This window comes from Pelodiscus sinensis, chromosome 1 (genome assembly GCF_049634645.1).
Source record: "Pelodiscus sinensis isolate JC-2024 chromosome 1, ASM4963464v1, whole genome shotgun sequence".
In the NCBI taxonomy this organism is placed as follows: domain Eukaryota; kingdom Metazoa; phylum Chordata; order Testudines; family Trionychidae; genus Pelodiscus; species Pelodiscus sinensis.
In genome coordinates this window covers 110,754,937-110,774,013 of record NC_134711.1, presented here as the reverse complement: position 1 = coordinate 110,774,013, position 19,077 = coordinate 110,754,937, and the positions used below count along the sequence as shown (strand labels likewise).

Here is a 19,077-nt window from a genome sequence, read left to right as displayed (position 1 = left end):
CAGGTGTGAACAAAAACTGGCCCACAAGCTGGATCCAGCCCACCAGGGTTAGTCCCAGTCAGACTCCCAGCACTATATTTACCTGCACAGCCACAGATACAGTTGATCACATCCCCCGTTGGCTGTGGATCACTGTTCTCAGCCAATGGGAGCTGTGGGAAGTACCATCTTTTAGCATATATAACCTGCGGGTTATGCAAGGTTTTACAATCCCTCCCCCCCCCCCCCCCCCAGCAGGCTATACTCATCCACATGTTATACACGTTTTTTTTACTGAAATTATGGGAAGACAGGACAGGGGTCCCTCGCTGTGAGACCGGGAGCCGACTCCTTCCATCCATAGCCATGTAAGGAAATGAGCCTGAAAATCCAGTGGGGCCGCTTCTGGCTGGGGGGGTTGTGTACCAGCCTAGCCGGGGTGAGCAGGAGCTGGGTGCATGGTCACAGTGGGGTGTTCCCAGCCCATTAAGAGCCCAGCGCATCTGTTGCCCCACTCCAGTTCCCCGTGGCAACCACGGCCTGGAGCTCCCTGCCCTCCAGCTGGCTCTGACACAGCCTTGTGCCATTTCTCCTCACAGCCCCTGGTGGCCAGGGCTCTTACCCCCATCATACAGCTGGGCACATACACAGCAGGTTCACGGCAGAGCAGGACTTGAACCCCCGGCCAGCCTGACTCCTGACTCATTCATTACAGATGCTATTCATTAACAGTATCCGCAGTTCATCTCCCGTGGGTATACACGTGCACGAGTTAGCTAAGACTTTTTTCACGCAATCAAGAAAAACCGCGGGTTATGCATGGGTGTGGATAATACACGTGCATGGGTTATATATGCTAATTTACAGTAGTGTCCTAGTCCACACTGCTTCCCAATGTTCCCATTGTTTGGGAACAGCAATCCACAGCCAACTGGAGTTGAGATCACCAGTACCTGTGGCTGTGCAGGTAAATATATTGGTAACGGACCACCAGGGGCTAACGCTGAAAAACTGCCACCCTGTTATTGCCCACCCCAATCTAGTTGCATAACTAACCTACAGAAACAGCCTATGATGGGTGTTTAAGTGGAAGGCAGTAGACAAAAAAGAAATTAGTGCATGAGGCACACTTTTTCATTCAAAATGTCTTTGGAAAAACCCACGTTATATCTCATTGATAATCAAAATATACTAAATATGTAGTTTCTACTTTTATTCCTTGGTATTAAAATATCAAATGCTACCTGGGTCCACAATATGCTACAGAGATAGAGCGTGTCTGTGTGTACTGGCAAATTTACAAAGTATCTCAAACTCTCTAAATTCAAGTATACATTTAATTATCAAAGACTATCTTTAGTTACTCTGGAAATTCACCAGTAACCTATACATCTAATCTTGGGTTACTGTGATCTTGTGTGTGTTTTAATAACAGACTATAACTTCTTCACCTCATGCAAACTGAAACAAAAAGGTCATTTCTTCAAGCTTCTTTATCTTGGTCAAAGAAAATGCCACTTATGTTTTATCTGTAATATCTCTGGGCACTAATCACTGTGGATATGCATGCTTTGTTTTCACTTTCATATAAACAGAATTTCATGTGAAAGTAGTTCTTAGCTGAGTTAATACATTTCCCAGTATTAATACCTATCCTGTTATTAACACAAAATTATTTCTAGTCATGTAGGGTGACATTTGTTCATGAATTAGAACGTAAACTGTATATTTTTGTCATACATAGAATTTTTACTCAAAAGTGATGTGTAAATTCCCTAGCTCAGTTTGACAATTTGCAGTGCTGCTTCTCTGTTCTAGTGGAAACTTCAGGTCAAGGTAGAAACATAGAACTGGAAGGGACCTCGAGGTCATGTAGGCAAGTCCCCTGCACTCATGGCAGGACTAAGTATTATATAGCACATCATTGGCAGATGTTTTTCTAAACTGTCCTTAAATCTGTTCATCTGAAGAAGTGGGTTGTGTCCACAAAAGCTCATGATACCAGCTACACTTTTGTTAGTTCTGCAGCACCTTAGAGGCTATGTGTTGTTTTTCCAGTTACAGACTAACACGGCTACCCCTCTGCAACTTAAATCTCCAGCAAGGGAGATTCCACAACTTCCTAGTCCAGTGCTTATTTGCCATGATATTTAGGAAGTTCCCTGGGTTGCCCTTATTTTACTTTGTAGAGATTGGCACTATATTTCCCTTTTCCAGTCTTTTTTAATTTCTCCCATGACTTCCATGACTTCTAGAACATAATCGCCACTGGCAGAGATATCGCTTAGTCAACCCCTTGAGTATCCTAGGACTTGGTAACTTGAAGACATCTGACTTAAGTAAATATAGATTTGTTCTTTCCCTGTTTTAGCATCATATTCCACCTCCTTTTCACTGGTATTCATTAGGTTAGATATCCAGTCATACTAGCCTGTTCAGTGAAAACTGGAAAAAAAAGTATTTAACTCTTCTTCCATTTCCATATTTTCTGTTACTGTTTTAATGTGGGTGACTTAAGTCTTGTTCTGGAGCTACTGGAGTATTCCCTTAGGGTACGTCTACACTACAGCGCTAGTTCGAACTAACTTAGTTCGAATTAGTTAATTCGAACTAAGCTAGTTCGAACTAACGCATCTAGAACTAAAAACTAGTTCGAACTAGCGTTTTGCTAGTTCGAACTAGTAAGTCCACATTGAGTGGACTCTGAACAGGGCTTAAGGATGGCCGGAAGCAGTGCCGGCAGGGCATAAAAGGAGGACTTAGAGCATGGAGATGCTGTCTCAGGCTAGCCGAGGGCTGCGCTTAAAGGGTCCCGACCCCCACCCCGGACACACAGTTCTAAGGGGTGCCCCGCTTGCAAAGAAGTTCTGGCTTGGAGTGCCCTGAGTGCCCACACTGGGCACATCATACCACTCGGCCATCAGCCCGGCTGCACTTGCCGCAGGCTGCCATCTGGGGAGAGGGAGTAATTGGGGGGCTGCAGGAGAGCTTCCACCCCCAGAAGCCCGCAGAGCCAGCCCAGTCCTCCCCATCGGGGGCTCGTACCCCATTCCTCCCTCACCTCCTTCCACTTACCCTTCCCTAGCCCCCCTTCTTATTGATGTACAAAATAAAGATAACGTTTCTTCCAACATTGACTCTGTCTTTATTGAAAAAAACTGGGGGAGACTGGGAAAAGGAGGTGGGAGAGGGGAAGAGAAAGGCTGGGAGAGGGGAGGGCAACTAACATGATCAGGGGTTGGGAACAGGTCCCAGATGAAGAAAGGCTACAGAGACTGGGACTGTTCAGCTTAGAAAAGAGGAGACGGAGGGGGGACAGGATAGAGGTCTCTAAAAGCAGGGGTTGGGTGGAGAGGGTGCATTCAGAAAAGTTCTTCCTGAGTTCCCATAAAGAAGGACTAGAGGACACCAAAGGAAAGGAATGGGTAGCAGGCTTCAAACTAGTAAGAGAAAGTTGTTGTTCTTGACAAAGCAAATAGTTAACCTGTGGAACTCCTTGCTGCAGGAGGCTGTGAAGGCTACAACTAGAACAGAGTTTAAAGGGAAGTGAGATCAAGTCATGGAGGTTGGGTCCATGGAGTCCTATTAGCCAGAGGGTAGGAGTGGTGTCCCTGCCCAAAGTTTGTGGAAGGCTGGAGAGGGATGGCACGAGACAAATGGCTTGGTCATTGTCTTCGGTCCATCCCCTCCAGGGTCCCTAGGGTTGGCCGCTGTTGGCAGACAGGCTACTGGGCTAGATGGACCTTTGGTCTGACCCAGTACGGCCATTGTAAGCTCAGGGCTCAGTGTCGGGGGTCTCAGTGGACCCCCTTGATTTTCATGCACACCTGGTCCTAGGTGGCCAGGCTGGCAGCTCTCCTGCCCTAGACGGCCACTTTCCTGTGCCTAGTGCGGAGATCGTGGACGAGGTCCACGATGTCCGCACTAGCCCAGGAAGGTGCCCGCCTCTTGCGGTCCAGGGCAAGCTCCCGGGAGCCGCCAGCCAGGTCCCGGCAAGAGGGGGTGGGCTGGGGGGCATCGGGTGGGTGGCTCTGTGCCGTGCCAGGTGCAGGGTCTGCTAGCTGGGTGCTGGCAGGCTTGCACCTGGCACGGGCACTGTAGCCAGCCCGTGCCCCTTTAAGGGGTCCGGGGCCGGGAGGGGGGCATAGAGTTTCCCTGGTGTTGGCCAGAGTGGCCACCAGGGAAACCTGGGGAGGGCTAGCCTCCCACTAGTTCGAACTAAAGGGCTACACAGCCCTTAGTTCGAACTAGCTAGTTCGAACTAGGCGTTAGTCCTCGTAAAATGTGGTTTACCTAGTTCGAACTAAGCGCTCCGCTAGTTCGATTCAAATTCGAACTAGCGGAGCGCTAGTGTAGCACCTTTTAAAGTTAGTTCGAACTAACGTCCGTTAGTTCGAACTAACTTTGTAGTGTAGACATACCCTTAGGGATTTAAACAGGAGAAAGTTAATAGGATGTTTAGATCCCATACCTTTTTGGTGTTACTGGTAAGAAGATTCTTGGTGACTAGACAATGATACAGCTTTCACTCTCTCTTCCATGATTGTTTAGTTTGTGGAAAGCCAAGTGGTTTAGCTAAAACCATTCTATTACATTTATCCAGCTATAGAATTCAACACCTTCCCTTCCTAGATCCTCCTGGTTACAAGTCCTTCCTTGCTTCCACAAAATAATTACAATCCATTTGTGTAAAAAACATCGCAAACAAAAGGGATTTTTTTTTTGTTTTGTTTTTAAGCCTGGGACAGATCCAATCCCAAAGGATGAAAACGGAAAAGTCATTTTTGATGTTGTAGATCTGTGTCAAACTTGGGAGGTGAGTGATATGAACAACATGCTATTAATCAATATCACATCCAGTTTCCTTAGTCAGCCAGGTAATTGTTACCTGGCAAGTGTTCACAATTCTGTCTGCTTTTTAGATAAGTGACCTTTTTAGATGGCTAAGGAGACTGTAATTGTTAAGTAGATGAAATGCTGAGGTATTTAGTAGAATATGTTGTTGAACAGCCTATCGATAATGCACAGATTCACACCAACAAGTAACTATATATACAAATGACACCTTCACACTTAACAGACCTGCTACTTGTGTGTATGGAGCATCATCGTTTCCAGCTAAGTGACAAAAATAAGTTCTGGATGCTTTTTGTGCCAGTTAGCCCAACAGCAACAGTCAGCAATGCTCCTTCTTGTGATTCAGCAACAGATTTCCTTAACAACATCTAAATCAGTTATACTGCATTTTCTTAACTCCCTCATTCAAAAGGAAAAAAGTTAAAACTTTGCCTGTAATGTGCCCTCCCTTCAGTGGACTCTAGTAAGTTGTTTATATTCATTGTAAATATTTGGCTTTAGTATCATTGTTATCATAGCACTGCTTCTGATCTGAATCTCTGCAGTCATTGTCTATTACCAGGACAGGGAAATACGTGTATCTCAGATACCACAGCATTGCCACTGTCAGTAAAAACCGACATTTTAATGGTGACCACTGCTCCTGTCCATTTCTTTCAGTATTTCTTATGTATTCCTCTTTAGATTCTCAGTTTTTCTGCTATAAAACTCTTAAGCTCTTAAACTGGTTCCCAAACTTTTGTGGTATCCTTATTTCTATATTGCTCACTAGCAGAGATTGGGTATCACTATGGTTTTGGGGTTCTGTATATGCAAGGGACAAATAAGAGAGAGAGTGACTGGGACACTGGCCATATTATCTGCTTCCTTTTGTGGGAAAAGATGAATTGATTGCACAGGGGACTGAACAGAGAACCGATGCCTAACTGAGCAGTTGAAAAATGACTGTTTCTAATTCAGAGTTTTGTTCTAGAACAAATCAAAGTTTCCCCTCCCATATGTAATAACATTTTGGTGGAATCATTTTGAGCATAATTTTTTTCAAGTGTTGTGGAAAATATACTGCCATTTGTGATAATGGAACTGGCCATCATTGTTTTTCTAAGGCCATGGAGGCATGTAAAGACGCAGGCTTGGTGAAGTCGATCGGGGTTTCCAACTTCAACATGAGACAGCTGGAAATGATCCTGAACAAACCCGGGCTCAAGTACAAACCTGTTCTCAACCAGGTAAAAAACTATCCATAGGATGGAGACCTAAAAGTGTTCCGTTAGACAAAATTTGTAACTTGTAGTCAGTGAAGAGTTTCCTTAATGAAGGGAAAAACTCAATGCTCAAAGGAAACAGAAGCATTTCTTTCTTAGCAGGAGTTCATGTCCAGCCTTTCTTTTTCAAATTAAAAGGAAATCTTGCTTATTGCTTCCCTTCAGATAGAAACAACCTACAACAGACAGACCCTCATATTGAACTCCTCAAAATCTGTGGATGTTGGGACCAGCTGTTGTTAAAGACCGAGGCCATTATCAAACATACATTCAGGTTCATATTCCAAAAAGCCCATAGTTCCGTGTAGCTTTGAACAAAGGCTTTTTTTTGTGCCCATCATTGAATTAATGAAAAACTTAAGCAAATCAGAAAAGAATGAAGTAGAAAATACCATAAAGGAAACAGTGTCTGAAGGGAAGTCTACACTATGGGCTAAAGTCAATCTGAGTTAACTCTAGCTACATGACTAACATAGCTGGAGTCAAGATACTGTGAGTATCTATATCATGTTAAGTCTATGGGAGAAACTCTTCCATCCATTTACCTTACGTGTCTTGTTCTGGTGAAGTACCAGAGTCTCGGGGAGCATGTTCAGCATTCGATTTAGATCCCTTCACTACATCCCCTAAATTGATCACCCCCCCCCCCCCCCCCAGTGCATAGATTCACCCAATAGTGGAGACCAGGACTTAGATGAGCAGGAGGAAGAGAGACCCAGTCACATATCTGTAAGTCTCAAGAGCCTTTCCTGCTGCTTCATTCCCCTGCTATGAGAGTGGACTTTCAGAGCACCAGCCTCTTTCAGCTTGGAATGAGAGGATGTTTTGTTACTAGGTTATCCAAACGCATTCTCAGAAATGTGGCTTTTTGTTACTAGGCCCAGAGAGAGGTGATTCAGATGGACCACTTGCCTACCCTTCATGTAGAAACCCAGATGCATTCTGTACCTGCTGAAAAAATGGAAAGAATTGACTTATATATGATAAGCAAAATAACACAGGATGTACATAGAATAGTCCGTTGTTGAAAGTAATTATGCATTTCAACTATTTTTTTCAAAATTAGGCTAGCACAAATTCTGCTTGGAGGATAATATATAGGTAGAAACAAACTACATTCTGAAATTGTTACTCTAAATGGGTATGTCTACACTACAAAGTTAATTCGAACTAACAGACGTTAGTTCGAATTTAACTTTGATAGGCGTTACACAGGCAAACCGCTAGTTCGAACTTAATTCGAACTAGCGGAGTGCTTAATTCGAACTAGGTAAACCTCATTCTACGAGGACTAATACCTAGTTCGAATTAAGCAGTTCGAATTAAGGGCTGTGTGGCCACTTAATTCGAACTAGTGGGAGGCTAGCCCTCCCCAGCTTTCCCTGGTGGCCACTCTGGGCACCACCAGGGAAACTCGTCTGCCCCCTCTCCCTGCCCCGGAGCCCTTAAAGGAACACGGGCTGGCTACGGTGCCCGTGCCAGGTGCAAGCCTGCCAGCACCCAACCAGCAGACCCTGCACCTGGCACGGCATGAACCAGCCACCCACTGCCACCCAGCCCTCTGCCTCTTTCCGGGACCAGGCTGGCGGCTCCCTGGAGCCTGCCCAGGCCCGCAAGAGGCGGGCACCCACCTCATCCACGACGTCCGCACCAGGCACAGGAAAGTGGCCATCTAGGGCAGGAGAGCTGCCAGCCTGGCCACCCAGGAGCAGGTTTGCATGAAAATCAAGGTGGTCCAATGAGACCCCCGACCCTGAGCCCTGAGCTTAGAATGGCCGTACTGGGTCAGACCAAAGGTCCATCTAGCCCAGTAGCCTGTCTGCTGACAGCGGCCAACCCTAGGGACCCTGGAGGGGATGGACCGAAACAATGACCAAACCATTTGTCTCGTGCCATCCATCTCCAGCCTTCCACAAACAGAAGCCAGGGACACCATTTCTACCCCCTGGCTAATACCACTCCATGGAGCCAACCTCCGTGACTTTATCTCACTTCTCTTTAAACTCTGTTCTAGTTCTAGCCTTCACAGCCTCCTGCAGCAAGGAGTTCCACAGGTTGACTATTTGCTTTGTGAAGAAGAACTTTCTGTTATTAGTTTGAAGGCTGCTACCCATTCATTTCATTTGGTGTCCTCTAGTCTTTCTACTATGGGAACTAATGAAGAACTTCTCTTTATGCACCCTCTCTACACCACTCCTGCTTTTATAGACCTCTATCATATCCTCCCTTGGTCTCCTCTTTTCTAAGCAGAAAAGTCCCAGTCTCTTTAGCCTCTCTTCATATGGGACCTGTTTCAAACCCCTGATCATTTTAGTTGCCCTCCCTTCTCCCACCCTCTCTCTTCCCCTCTACCACCTCCTTTTCCCAGTCTCCCCATGTTTTGTTCAATAAAGAGAGTTTCTATTTTTGAACACACATGTCCTTTATTTTGTACATCAGGAAGGGGGGCTAGAGAGGGGTAAGTGGAAGAAGGTGAGGGAAGAATGGGGTATGAGCCCCCGATGGGGAGAACTGGGGTGGCTCTGTGGGCTCCTCGGGGTGGAAGCTCTCCTGCAGCCCCCCGATTGACCCCTCTCCCCCCGGATGGCAGCCGGCGGCACGTGCAGCCGGGCTGATGGCCGAGTGCTGTGATGTGCCAAGTGTGGGCACTCAGGGCACTCCAAGCCAGGACTGCTTTGCAGGTGGGGAACCCCTGAGAACTGCCTGTCCGGGGTGGAGGTCAGGACCCTTTAAGCACAGCCCTCGGCTAGCCTGAGACAGCAGCTCCACGCTCTGAGTCCTAATCTGATGCCCTGCCGGCACTGCTTCCGGCCATCCTTAACTTCGGTTAATGCTAATTCGAACTAGTTTTTAGGTCTAGATGCACTAATTTGAATTAGTTTAGTTCAAATTAACTAATTCAAATTAAGTTAGTTCGAATTAGTGCTGTAGTGTAAACATACCCAATGTTAGTGCTTTCACATCTGGATAACTCAAAAATTACTAAAATATTTTTGTTTCAATTTCTTATCCATTCTCTCCCCCCAAAAAATCAGTTGTGAGATGAGATGAAGCATGAGAAATTTTAGACCAAGAGACCACTTTGGAGGAAGTCATCAGTCATTAAAAATAAGAGCATAGAGTGTCATCTCATACAAAACTATTGTTTCAATTGGTCCTGAACACACCTCTAGAATGTTGATTAGTAGTTCTTTCTGGAACAAATGGCCATTGCTGTAAAGGCAGTGTTAGTCCAGGCCAAGATTTTGATCCATATCCCAGCTGTGTGAAAATACACTATGGGCCAAATGCGGAGTGTAGAATATTTAATAAGGTATCAGTGGGACTACACATGTGAGTAAGGAAAGGAGGATTTGGCCCTCAGTTTATAAATCCTTATGAAGCCAGCCCTCACACAACATCTATGGACTTCACTGTCCTCTACTAGCAAAACTGTTCTTGAGATTTGTTGTCAGCAAAATTACATTCCATGCTCATTTGCACTGCTAGGCTGTATTTTAAAGATACTATATTTAGCTGAATTGTAATGTGGTAGTATAATATTTTCTGTTTCTTGTTGAAATAACATCTGCTGTTTCTTTTGTCTGACTGCTGCTTCTTATATGATCAGAAATCTCAATTTTGGGTTGGGGAATGATTTCTTCAGGTTGAATGTCACCCGTACCTCAACCAAAGCAAGCTGCTGGCCTTCTGCAAATCCAACAGTATCCTCCTTGAAGCGTATTGTGCTCTGGGATCTCAGAGAGACAAGAATTGGTAAGGAAAGAAACTTGGGTGAGCTCCCAGGTTTTCAAACCTCAATAATGGGTTGGAAGGAGAGGAAATGCCTCAGTAAAAAAAAGAGCTGGAAAAGACCTAGAATATTGTCTTCAGATTGTACTGGCATTGTCCTCAGTAGGCAGAGGTGACTGCATTCCTGATCCCACAAATGTTCCCTGTTTGTCTGTTTCCCCTGTAGGATAGATCAAAGTGTCCCAGTTCTGCTAGAGGACCCAGTATTGGGTGCAGTTGCCAAAAAACACAACCGAAGTCCTGCTCTAGTAGCCCTCCGCTACCAGCTACAGCGCGGTATTGTGGTCCTCTTTAAGAGCTTCACCAAAGAGCGTATTGAAGAAAACTCCCAGGTAAATTAGTGAGAGAAGAGAATGAGGGGAACACCTCCCATGTGTGGATTTAAATGAGATGCCAATGATGTTGTGCCCTTGTACAGTGTGGTATTGCAGGATCCTGCCCGAAAACTATCAACTACTGTGTAGTGCAGTTCTCAAGCAGGTTCTCTATTCTGAGAGAGAACTTTTTCCACTTCAATATTTGAACAGTGTAACTTAGTATCCCCTAGAGAACAAATAATGGGGAGAAAAAACATGATGGCTTTCTTGTCACTTCCACAGGCAAAATTTTGAGGGAGCAACTGATTTATGGAGCCCTTTCACAAAATAGCTAAATCTGCTCTTGCTACCAGATTGGAATAAAAGCCATCTCTGAGCTTTGGAAAGACAAATGAACTTCCAATATAAGGCTATGTCTAGACTGCAAGCCTCTTTCGAAAGAGGCTCTTTCAAAAGATACTTTCGAAAGAGCCTCTTTCGAAAGAGAGCGTCTAGACTGCACATTGAACTTTCGAAAAAGCGGCTTGCTTTTTCGAAAGAAAGCATCCAGTGAGTCTGGATGCTCTCTTTCGAAGAAGCCCTATTTACATTCAAGAACGCCTTCTTTCGAAAGAGGAACTTTCGAAAGAAGGCGTTCTTCCTCGTAAATTGAGGTTTACCGCCATCGAAAGAAAAGCCGCGTTCTTTCGATTTAATTTCGAAAGAACGCGGCTGCAGTCTAGACGCAGGTGAGGTTTTTTCGAAAAAAAGGCTACTTTTTTAAAAAAAAACCCTGAGTCTGGACACAGCCTAAGTGGGCACATTTCCTGCCACAGACCGTCCCTAGATTTTGCTCTGTTCTACCCCACCCATTTTAGCCCCGTATCTTAAACATCATTCCATACAAGATCAGACTGACTGACTGATACTAGATTAAGAGAAAGAACAAAAGGACATTACATGTACAGGAGAGAGCACGGTGTGTATCTCCTCTGTGACATGCCCTTTACTTTCCAAAATGGCAGCTATCATTGCAGACTGCAGATTGCTTGAAGTTTAAAGGTGATCAGTGGGGGCGACAGTAACCCCTGGCTCTAGAGCAAAGCTGGGGGGGACAGCTCCATGCCATAGAAGGCTGGCTGCCTCTAGCTCTGCCCCCTTAGCGCTGCCTGGACCATGGTGCATCAGCCCCCAGCTCTCAGAGTCACACAGAGTAGCACTGTGGCACTATGGAGATGATTCAAAGGGGCCCAGAGCTCTAGCTCTGATACTGTGGTAGCAGCCAGAGCCCTACATTCACTTGAATCACTGGGCCCTGGGACAACTGTCCTCTTTGCTTCCTCTCATTGGTGGGCCTGGGTGAAATGCACAGAAAAGAAAATCACAGCAGTTACATATATAGATGCCTTTCACTTCTGAAATACCTAATATACAGTGGAAAGAGCAGGCCCAGACTAATGCACATCTTTCTTTTTCTTTAGGCTTGACGTGAGACTTGTGCATCCATGAATGCACGTGTATCCTGCAAGAGTAACCCAGTGTTTAATCCTGTCTTTGTCAGGTTTTTGATTTCCAGCTCTCTGAGGAGGACATGAAAACCATTGATGGGATGAACAAAAATCGTCCTTATGTGCTGTTAGAACAGTAAGTCGTAATACTTTGTACTTATTTTCAAACTCTGTGGCGGGGCAGAGAAATCCAGCAGTGGTTACCCACAAAGAAATAAGGTTTTGTGATGTACTGACCCTGTGCTGACAAAGGGGATGTGTCTAGACTACATGGCTCCGTCGACGGAGCCATGTAGATGAGGCAGGACGACAAATGGAAATGAAGCAGCGATTTAAATAATCGCTGCTTCATTTAAATCAAAATGGCCACCACGCTGTGCTGATCAGCTGTTTGTCGGCACAGCGCGGCAATGAAACAAGGTTTACAGGATCTGCCAACGAAGGGTTCTGGGGTTGGCAGATCCCCATCTAGACTGCTGCGCTGTGCTGGCAAACAGCTGATCGGCACAGCACAGCAGCCATTTTGATTTAAATGAAGCGGTGATTATTTAAATCGCAGCTTCACTTTCCTTTTTCAAGTAAACTAATCTACATGGCTCCATCGACGGAGCCATGTAGTTTAGATGCACCCAAGAAGTACTTAAGACCATAGTATTAGGACTGGAATGGAGTCAGAGTTTAAGGTGAGAAGGCAAAACCCAGAACTTAGGCTATGTCTACACAGCAGCGTTATTTTGGAATAACTAGCATTATTCCAAAATAACACAGTCCACGTCCACACTGCAAGCAGTTATTTCGACATAATGTCAAAATAATGATGAACTAGAGGAGATCTCACTCCGACTCCTATAACCCACATTTTACAAGGAATAAGGGCAGTCGGAAGAAGAGTGCTCTTTCTTGGACTTCCTGCTGTGTAGACAGCACCAAAAGCTGAAATAAGCTATTCCAACCTAAGCTGTGTAGACGTACCCTAAGTCTGATGTCCTGTATATCCCAGACTGCCAACACCATCTTAAACCCCCACACTGAATCCAACACCAAAGCCAGACCCAAGCATTCAAGCCTACAGGAGATGAAAAAATTATGGGCCAGACACAGAGGCTGCATCTAGATTGGCATGATTTTCCGGAAATGCTTTTAACAGAAAAGTTTTCCATTAAAAGCATTTTCAGAACAGAGCGTCTAGATTGGCACAGACACTTTTCCGCAAAAGCACTTTTTGCGGAAAAGCGTCAGTGCCAATCTAGACGCGCTTTTCCACAAAAAAGCCCCGATTGCCATTTTCGCGATCGGGGCTTTTTTGCAGAAAACAAATCTGAGCTGTCTACACTGGCCCTTTTGCACAAAAGGGACTTTTGCCTGAATGGGAGCAGAATAGTATTTCCGCAAGAAGCACTGATTTCTTACAGTAGGAAATCAGTGCTTTTGCGGAAATTCAAACAGCCAGTGTAGACAGCTGGCAAGTTTTTCCAGAAAAGCGGCTGATTTTCCGGAAAAACTGGCCAGTCTAGACACAGCCAGAGAATAGGAGAAACTGAGATGCACCAATGTCTGAGACCGCCACAATGGCAGCGAAATGGACTTCGGAGGTCATTTATTCAACCCTGGAGAGTGTAGTAGGAGTGATTGCAGTAGCTCAAATGCTGCTCTTATTTGGCCCAGTATCCCAAAATGTTCCTAGTAATTGGTTATCTTGCCTAGCCTTGAATTTTCCCAGTTTGAAGGGAAAACCACAACTTCCCTTGTATGCCTAGGTCATTGTCTAACCCTCCTAATGGTTATAAGGATTTCTGGTGTTTTCAAGTAGAGATGGGCCTGAGCTGAAAATCTAGAATCAGTCCAGAGTCCGCCTCTCGGCCCTGTGTTCTGTTCTAGTGGCATCTGCATAGGGATACCCCTGGCAGTGCAGAGCCCAGTGGAGCCAGGGCCTTTGCCATACTCTCCAGAGCCATGGCATACAGGGATACACTGAAGGTGTTTCTGGGGATAGGGTGTGGCCAGAGTGCTGCTGTGCTCCAGCAATCCCCAGCCAGCAGGGAGCATCTTGGGGATTAGCCCAAGGATCAGAGTTACAAACTTCTCCTGGAGGACACATCCTCTCCCCGCTCCTCAGCTCTGTACAGTGCCACTGTGCCTAACAGTCCTGAGCTCTGCAGATATTTGAGTCTTAAATATTCTTTTATCTGGATGTCCTTTATGACTGGAATGGGGTAAACCAAAACACAGCCAGATTTTGGATCCAGACCTGGATCTCAACTTTATAGGCTGGGCCTATGTGCATTTTAAAAATAATTTTCCATCTTCATCACAGCCCAATATTATTTGTTCTAACCTCAGCGTTTACTAGGAATAATCAGCTCTCATGCCAAGCTTCTGTTCTCAGCAATTACAGATTGCTTCCTGCACCTATGCATAACTAAGGTGTAGAGTATATTGCAGCACTGCCAGGTTTCTACTCGGCTTCCTCGCACCCAGGACCCCACCGCTTACTCCACTAACCCCATGTCCTGGCCTCTGGTGGCCCCTCCAGGGTGCTGCTGGCCCTGAAGGCTTCAGTACCTCTTGGGGGTCCTGCCACCCACCCTCCCCACAGATTCTGCAACCCAACATCCATGGGGTCCAGGCCAGCAGCTCTGGAGGCTGCGCTGCCACTCTGAGTCCTGCCACTAGGCCGGGGCTCTGCAACTGCCACCAGCTGTGGCTGGGTTGTCAACTCTCCCGGACCAAATGAACCAGACACTATTAGCGGCAGTGGCATCCAGTTCAGGAGAGTTGGCAACTGTAGGTGTGATCCCAGCCTGACATGACAAGCTGTGAAAAGGTTGGAGAGGACACAATGGAGCATCCTCACCCTAAAAATAATTCCAGCACCACTGCAGTTATGTCACATTCAGTCATGTGTTCTCTGAGCCTCAACAGCCAAATGAACACAGGTCTTAGTTAAAAACTCTGCAGTAATGTAATGTCATTTCAATAGACACAATACGCTGACTAGAGCATGTGCTCAAACAGTGCAGTAAGGGGCCTATAGAAAACCTTGGGACTGGTAGAAAGTGTCATATTTCTGCTCTTTGAGATGCCTGCATTTTCCACTCAGCTATCCTAGTAATCTTGCTTCATAAATGTTATCTTTATTTTCTAGATTTTTGGAGCACCCTCAATTTCCATTTAGAGACAAATAATAGAAAGGATCCTTTCCTGGTTTTGTTTCATGCTTAAGGAATATCCAGTGTACATTTTGTCTCCTTGCCCCACTCCAGTGATTAGTCTTACAGAAGAAGCCCAGCTTGTGTTGGTGCTATCAAGAGATCTACACCGTACACTTAAACAGAAATTCTAAACAACTCTCTCTGAATGGAATGGTTCTTGGTTGCTAATGGGGGCGGGGAGGTGTTTGTATAATGCACTTATTAAATCTAGTTTATATTCTTTGGTAATTGTGTTTCTTTACTTCATTCTCAGAGCCAGCAGACATGCTCTGTGTGAGGGTTATACCCACAATGTGGCTGGTTCTCTGGTGTGATAAACGAGGGGGGTCTGTCCACTTTGGCAGTCATTCAGGTCACTCAGCAGCTTGCAGGACTGGACCCAGAACTTAACAGAGACTGGAGACTTAAAAATCCCACAAAATGAATTCTTTAACTCTGACAGATCTGAAAACATGTAGGCTACGTCTAGACTACATCCTTTTTTCGGAAAAGGGATGTAAATTAGATGTATCGCAATTGCTAATGAAGCGGGGATTTAAATCTCCCGCGCTTATTAGCATAAAAATGGCTGCCACTTTTTTTCCGTCACGGAGCTTTGTCGGAGACAAGCGCCCATCTAGACGCTGATCTTTAGAAAAATAAAGCCTTTTCCAAAAGATCCCTTATCCCTCTTGAAAGAGGCCCAGCCTGTGTATGAAGGAACTTCACCATCAGGGTGACACACACTTGATTCAAATCTGTCTAGTTTATAGAACTCAGATTGTGATGCTACTTTCATTTCTTAAGTGACCAACTTTGATCTGTATCTTTACTATTTACAATCAATTAAAATCTCTCTTGATAGTTAATAAATCTGTTTTATATTTTACCTAAAATGTGTTTCGGTTGAAGTGCTTGGGAAATCTGCTCAGGAAGAAGAGTTGATGCATGTCCTCTCCCCACTGAGGCAGGGAGGGGCCAATTAGGGAAATAAACTTACATTGGTCAGGCTTCTGACCCAGGAAGACACTACAGTTCTGAGGTCCTATGCTGGGGAGATGTGGGGAATTGGCTGGAGCCTCTCTACTGTTGGTTCATGAGTGGCTGATGAAAGCATTCATGTAACCCACTTGGGTGTGTGTACGAGTGCAGTACCTGGTTTGCAATTTCCTATAGCATGACAGTGTAAGCGGGAGCCCAGGCTGGTAAGACAGACAGCTCAGCAGTATCCCAGTTCCAGGTTGCACCCAGGGAACCTGTTACATTTGGGAATCCTGCTTCCCTAGTACAATAAAATGGCAAGTTGTTTTCCACTACATTTCTCTTCCACTGCGAAAAAGGATCAAGATTTTAGCTTTAAATGCAGAATTCCAGCTCTTCAGTTAGTAAATAGGAACAGCTACATTCAAGACAAGGGATTGTGATAATCAATGTCCCCTTTAATTTCTTCCATCCAAGTGTGGATTTTTTTCCATCCATGTGCAGAATAAATTTTTATGTACACTGAGGCATGTGCTAATGTAGAAACAAAAAACCCCGGTGTGGGCACTCTGCTAATTAGTTGTGCAGCATTTGAATCTCTCCTGACAGGCTGCACAAGTGTACATTTTACAGGGAACATTGGTGATAATCCCCTTACTTCCACCCTCTTACTACACCACTGAGTCACACCCATCCATGTATCTGAGAAGAGAATTTGACTCACTGGCATGATGCTAATTTATGAATTGGTCCCGAATATTATAAGATCCTGCAAATAATGTGGCCAATAGAAGCACATGGAATACAGCAATGAGCCATGATAGGGTATGTTTTACTGCTCCACTATTGCCTCAGGCATGCCGAGTGTCACTTCTCTGCTAAAATAGAGCTATGTCAAAGTACACCAGCTGTGGCTATGGCCCATAACCTCTAAGAAACCCACCTACCTTTGATGCATCATGCCTGGTCTGCTGTTGGTATATAAGCCAGTTTGTTAGCCAGAGATAAAATTTGGGAATTTGATTTCTGATACTCTGATGTTATATCTGTAAACAATGAACAAAGACACAGTGTGCTACTTCTGCCAGATGGGTTTGTTAGTACAGTGAGAAAGAAAATGAGCAGAGCTAAAGTGTTATTTGATATGGTGAAAGTAAAATAATATAAACATACATTGGAAGGCTGCTTGGCTTCTTGCAAGCCAAAGTCAAGCAGCAGCCAGTTAGGGTAAGTCTACACTGCGGTGCTATTTTGGGATACTTCGGGTATCCCAAAATAGCATTTTCTGCATCTCTACATTTCAAAATAATGGACATGCTATACCAACATCCCTGTGAACTTCATTCCACAATGATTAAGGGATTTGTCAGAATAGAACTCTATTTCAAAATAAGCTCAAAATGAGGCATGCAATAAGGCTAGAGGCGCAATGTAGATGCACCCTTAGAACGGGCAAGGTGGGTGTAGGGGGAGGAAGATAGAGGACAAACTAAAAGACAAAGAAAAGCCTAACTGTGGCCAGGACAGAACCTCACTCCTTATCCCTCCCATGGGAATAGGATACAAAAGAGGTGTTACCAAACCACTGAATTCACACCCTTCGAAATGGAACATGACCATGAATGTAAGAGACAGGACCAGAAGCATACACTGGAGGTATATTTAGAGAAGGTGGGAACGGGCACACGGGTAAAGCTCTGCAGCATGAGAGCTATTGATATGCTTGCTTGAAACTAACTCCAATAAACATCTCATTGCTTGACCTTCAGACTTTGGCCTTATATGATTTCACGAGGAGTAACGGTAGTTTGGACTAGGAAGCCTAGTCTGAACTACCTAGTTCGTGCCGCGTGTAGTTGTGCGGCACGGAGTCCACACTAGCGGACATTTAAAAATGGCGGCACCCGGCGAGATGCAAATGAAGCCCGGGAAATTCAAATCCCGGGCTTCATTTGCAACTCCGGTTGCCTACATTAACACCCTAGTTCGAACTAGGGTGGTAGTGTAGACATACCCTTCGTCTGCATTAGGAAGATAAATTGGGAGTTACTTAAATTCTTCCAGGCCCACGCTTTGCTTGATGCAAAATGAACTGGATTATTATTAAGCACCAATAATGTACTCAGCCCTGTACCAGGTATCACTCTGGGAATAACTAGTAGGTCTTTTCTACCCTTAATGTTTGTGATTCATAGAAGACAGCAGGTGAGCAAGATAGGGATGGGCATGAGACAAAGTTAAAGGGCTTGTTTTTCTTCATCCGCAATTACTTTTTGGACATAGCAGCAACAGGTAATGTTCAATAGTGCGTAACCTTCTGCTTGTTGCTACCTTTACATTCATGTGAAACAAAACATGCCAAGGACAATGCTGCAAACAAGGAGGCAGGGCCGGATTAAGGCATGAGTTAGCCGGGCAGCTGCCCAGGGTGCCAACCTATGGGGGGCGCCTAATGGCAGCTGTAAGGGGCTCCCGGATCGCAGGCTGCAGCAGCTCCCAGCGGCCACCCTGCAGTGGCTGCCCGGGGCGGGGGCCGCGTTAACCCCCACAGCATCAGCCAGCAGCGCCCTTTCCCCCCACGGCTCCATGGCCCTGCACTGCCAAGGTTGGCCTACTCCGGGGTGCGTGCCAGCGGCGGTAGCCAGGCTGGGCCGGGCCAGGCACGTGCGTCCTGCCACCGCCAGCTCCGCGCGCCCTTTCCCACGTGCCGGTGCGGGGGCAGGGTCGCGCATGCGCCCTCCCCCAACCCAGGGCGCAATTAAACTGTCTGTCCGGGGCGCCGGAATGGCTCGGTCTGGCCCTGCAAGGAGGCAAAGGCCGTGCCTCTGACACTTGTCAATTAACTGTTGTTATTTGTTCTCTGGAGGCAATGACTTAAACTCATAAACATTTTAGCAAACAACTCTTCTCACAGCTTTCTGCCTCATGTTTTTATTCAGCACAGGCAATGTGAATGCTGATGTCTGTACAGACAGTATTTGAAAGTTGGAAAAAGGAGTTTTGGAGGAGAAAATTAACCTTTAACTCCACTGAAATACTAAAAGGCTACAGCTAGACTGGCATGATTTTCCACCATTTTCGCCGTTGGGACTTTTTTGCACAAAACAAATCTGAGCTGTTTACACTGGCAATTTTGCCTGAATGGGAGCAGCATAGTATTTCCGCAAGAAGCACTGATTTCTTACATGAGATCGTCAGTGTTCTTGCG

At 45.5% G+C, this 19,077-nt stretch overlaps 1 protein-coding gene across 2 annotated transcripts in view; it reads left to right on the top strand.

Annotated features, from left to right (window-relative positions):
- Positions 1 to 15,137, top strand: part of LOC102446010 (aldo-keto reductase family 1 member C3-like) — a 31,195-nt gene extending 16,058 nt beyond the window's left edge. The window contains exons 5-10 of one of the 2 annotated variants that reach the window (XM_075897153.1): positions 4,718 to 4,795; positions 5,943 to 6,065; positions 9,748 to 9,857; positions 10,060 to 10,225; positions 11,751 to 11,833; positions 14,843 to 15,137. In XM_075897153.1, coding sequence (XP_075753268.1) covers positions 4,718 to 4,795; positions 5,943 to 6,065; positions 9,748 to 9,857; positions 10,060 to 10,225; positions 11,751 to 11,833; positions 14,843 to 14,882 — 600 coding nt within the window. In that variant the 3' untranslated portion in view covers positions 14,883 to 15,137. Of the gene's footprint in view, positions 1 to 4,717; positions 4,796 to 5,942; positions 6,066 to 9,747; positions 9,858 to 10,059; positions 10,226 to 11,670; positions 11,834 to 14,842 lie in introns of those variants that run through there. The other variant, XM_075897159.1, reaches the window with a different exon arrangement.
- Positions 15,138 to 19,077: the final 3,940 nt, after the last annotated feature.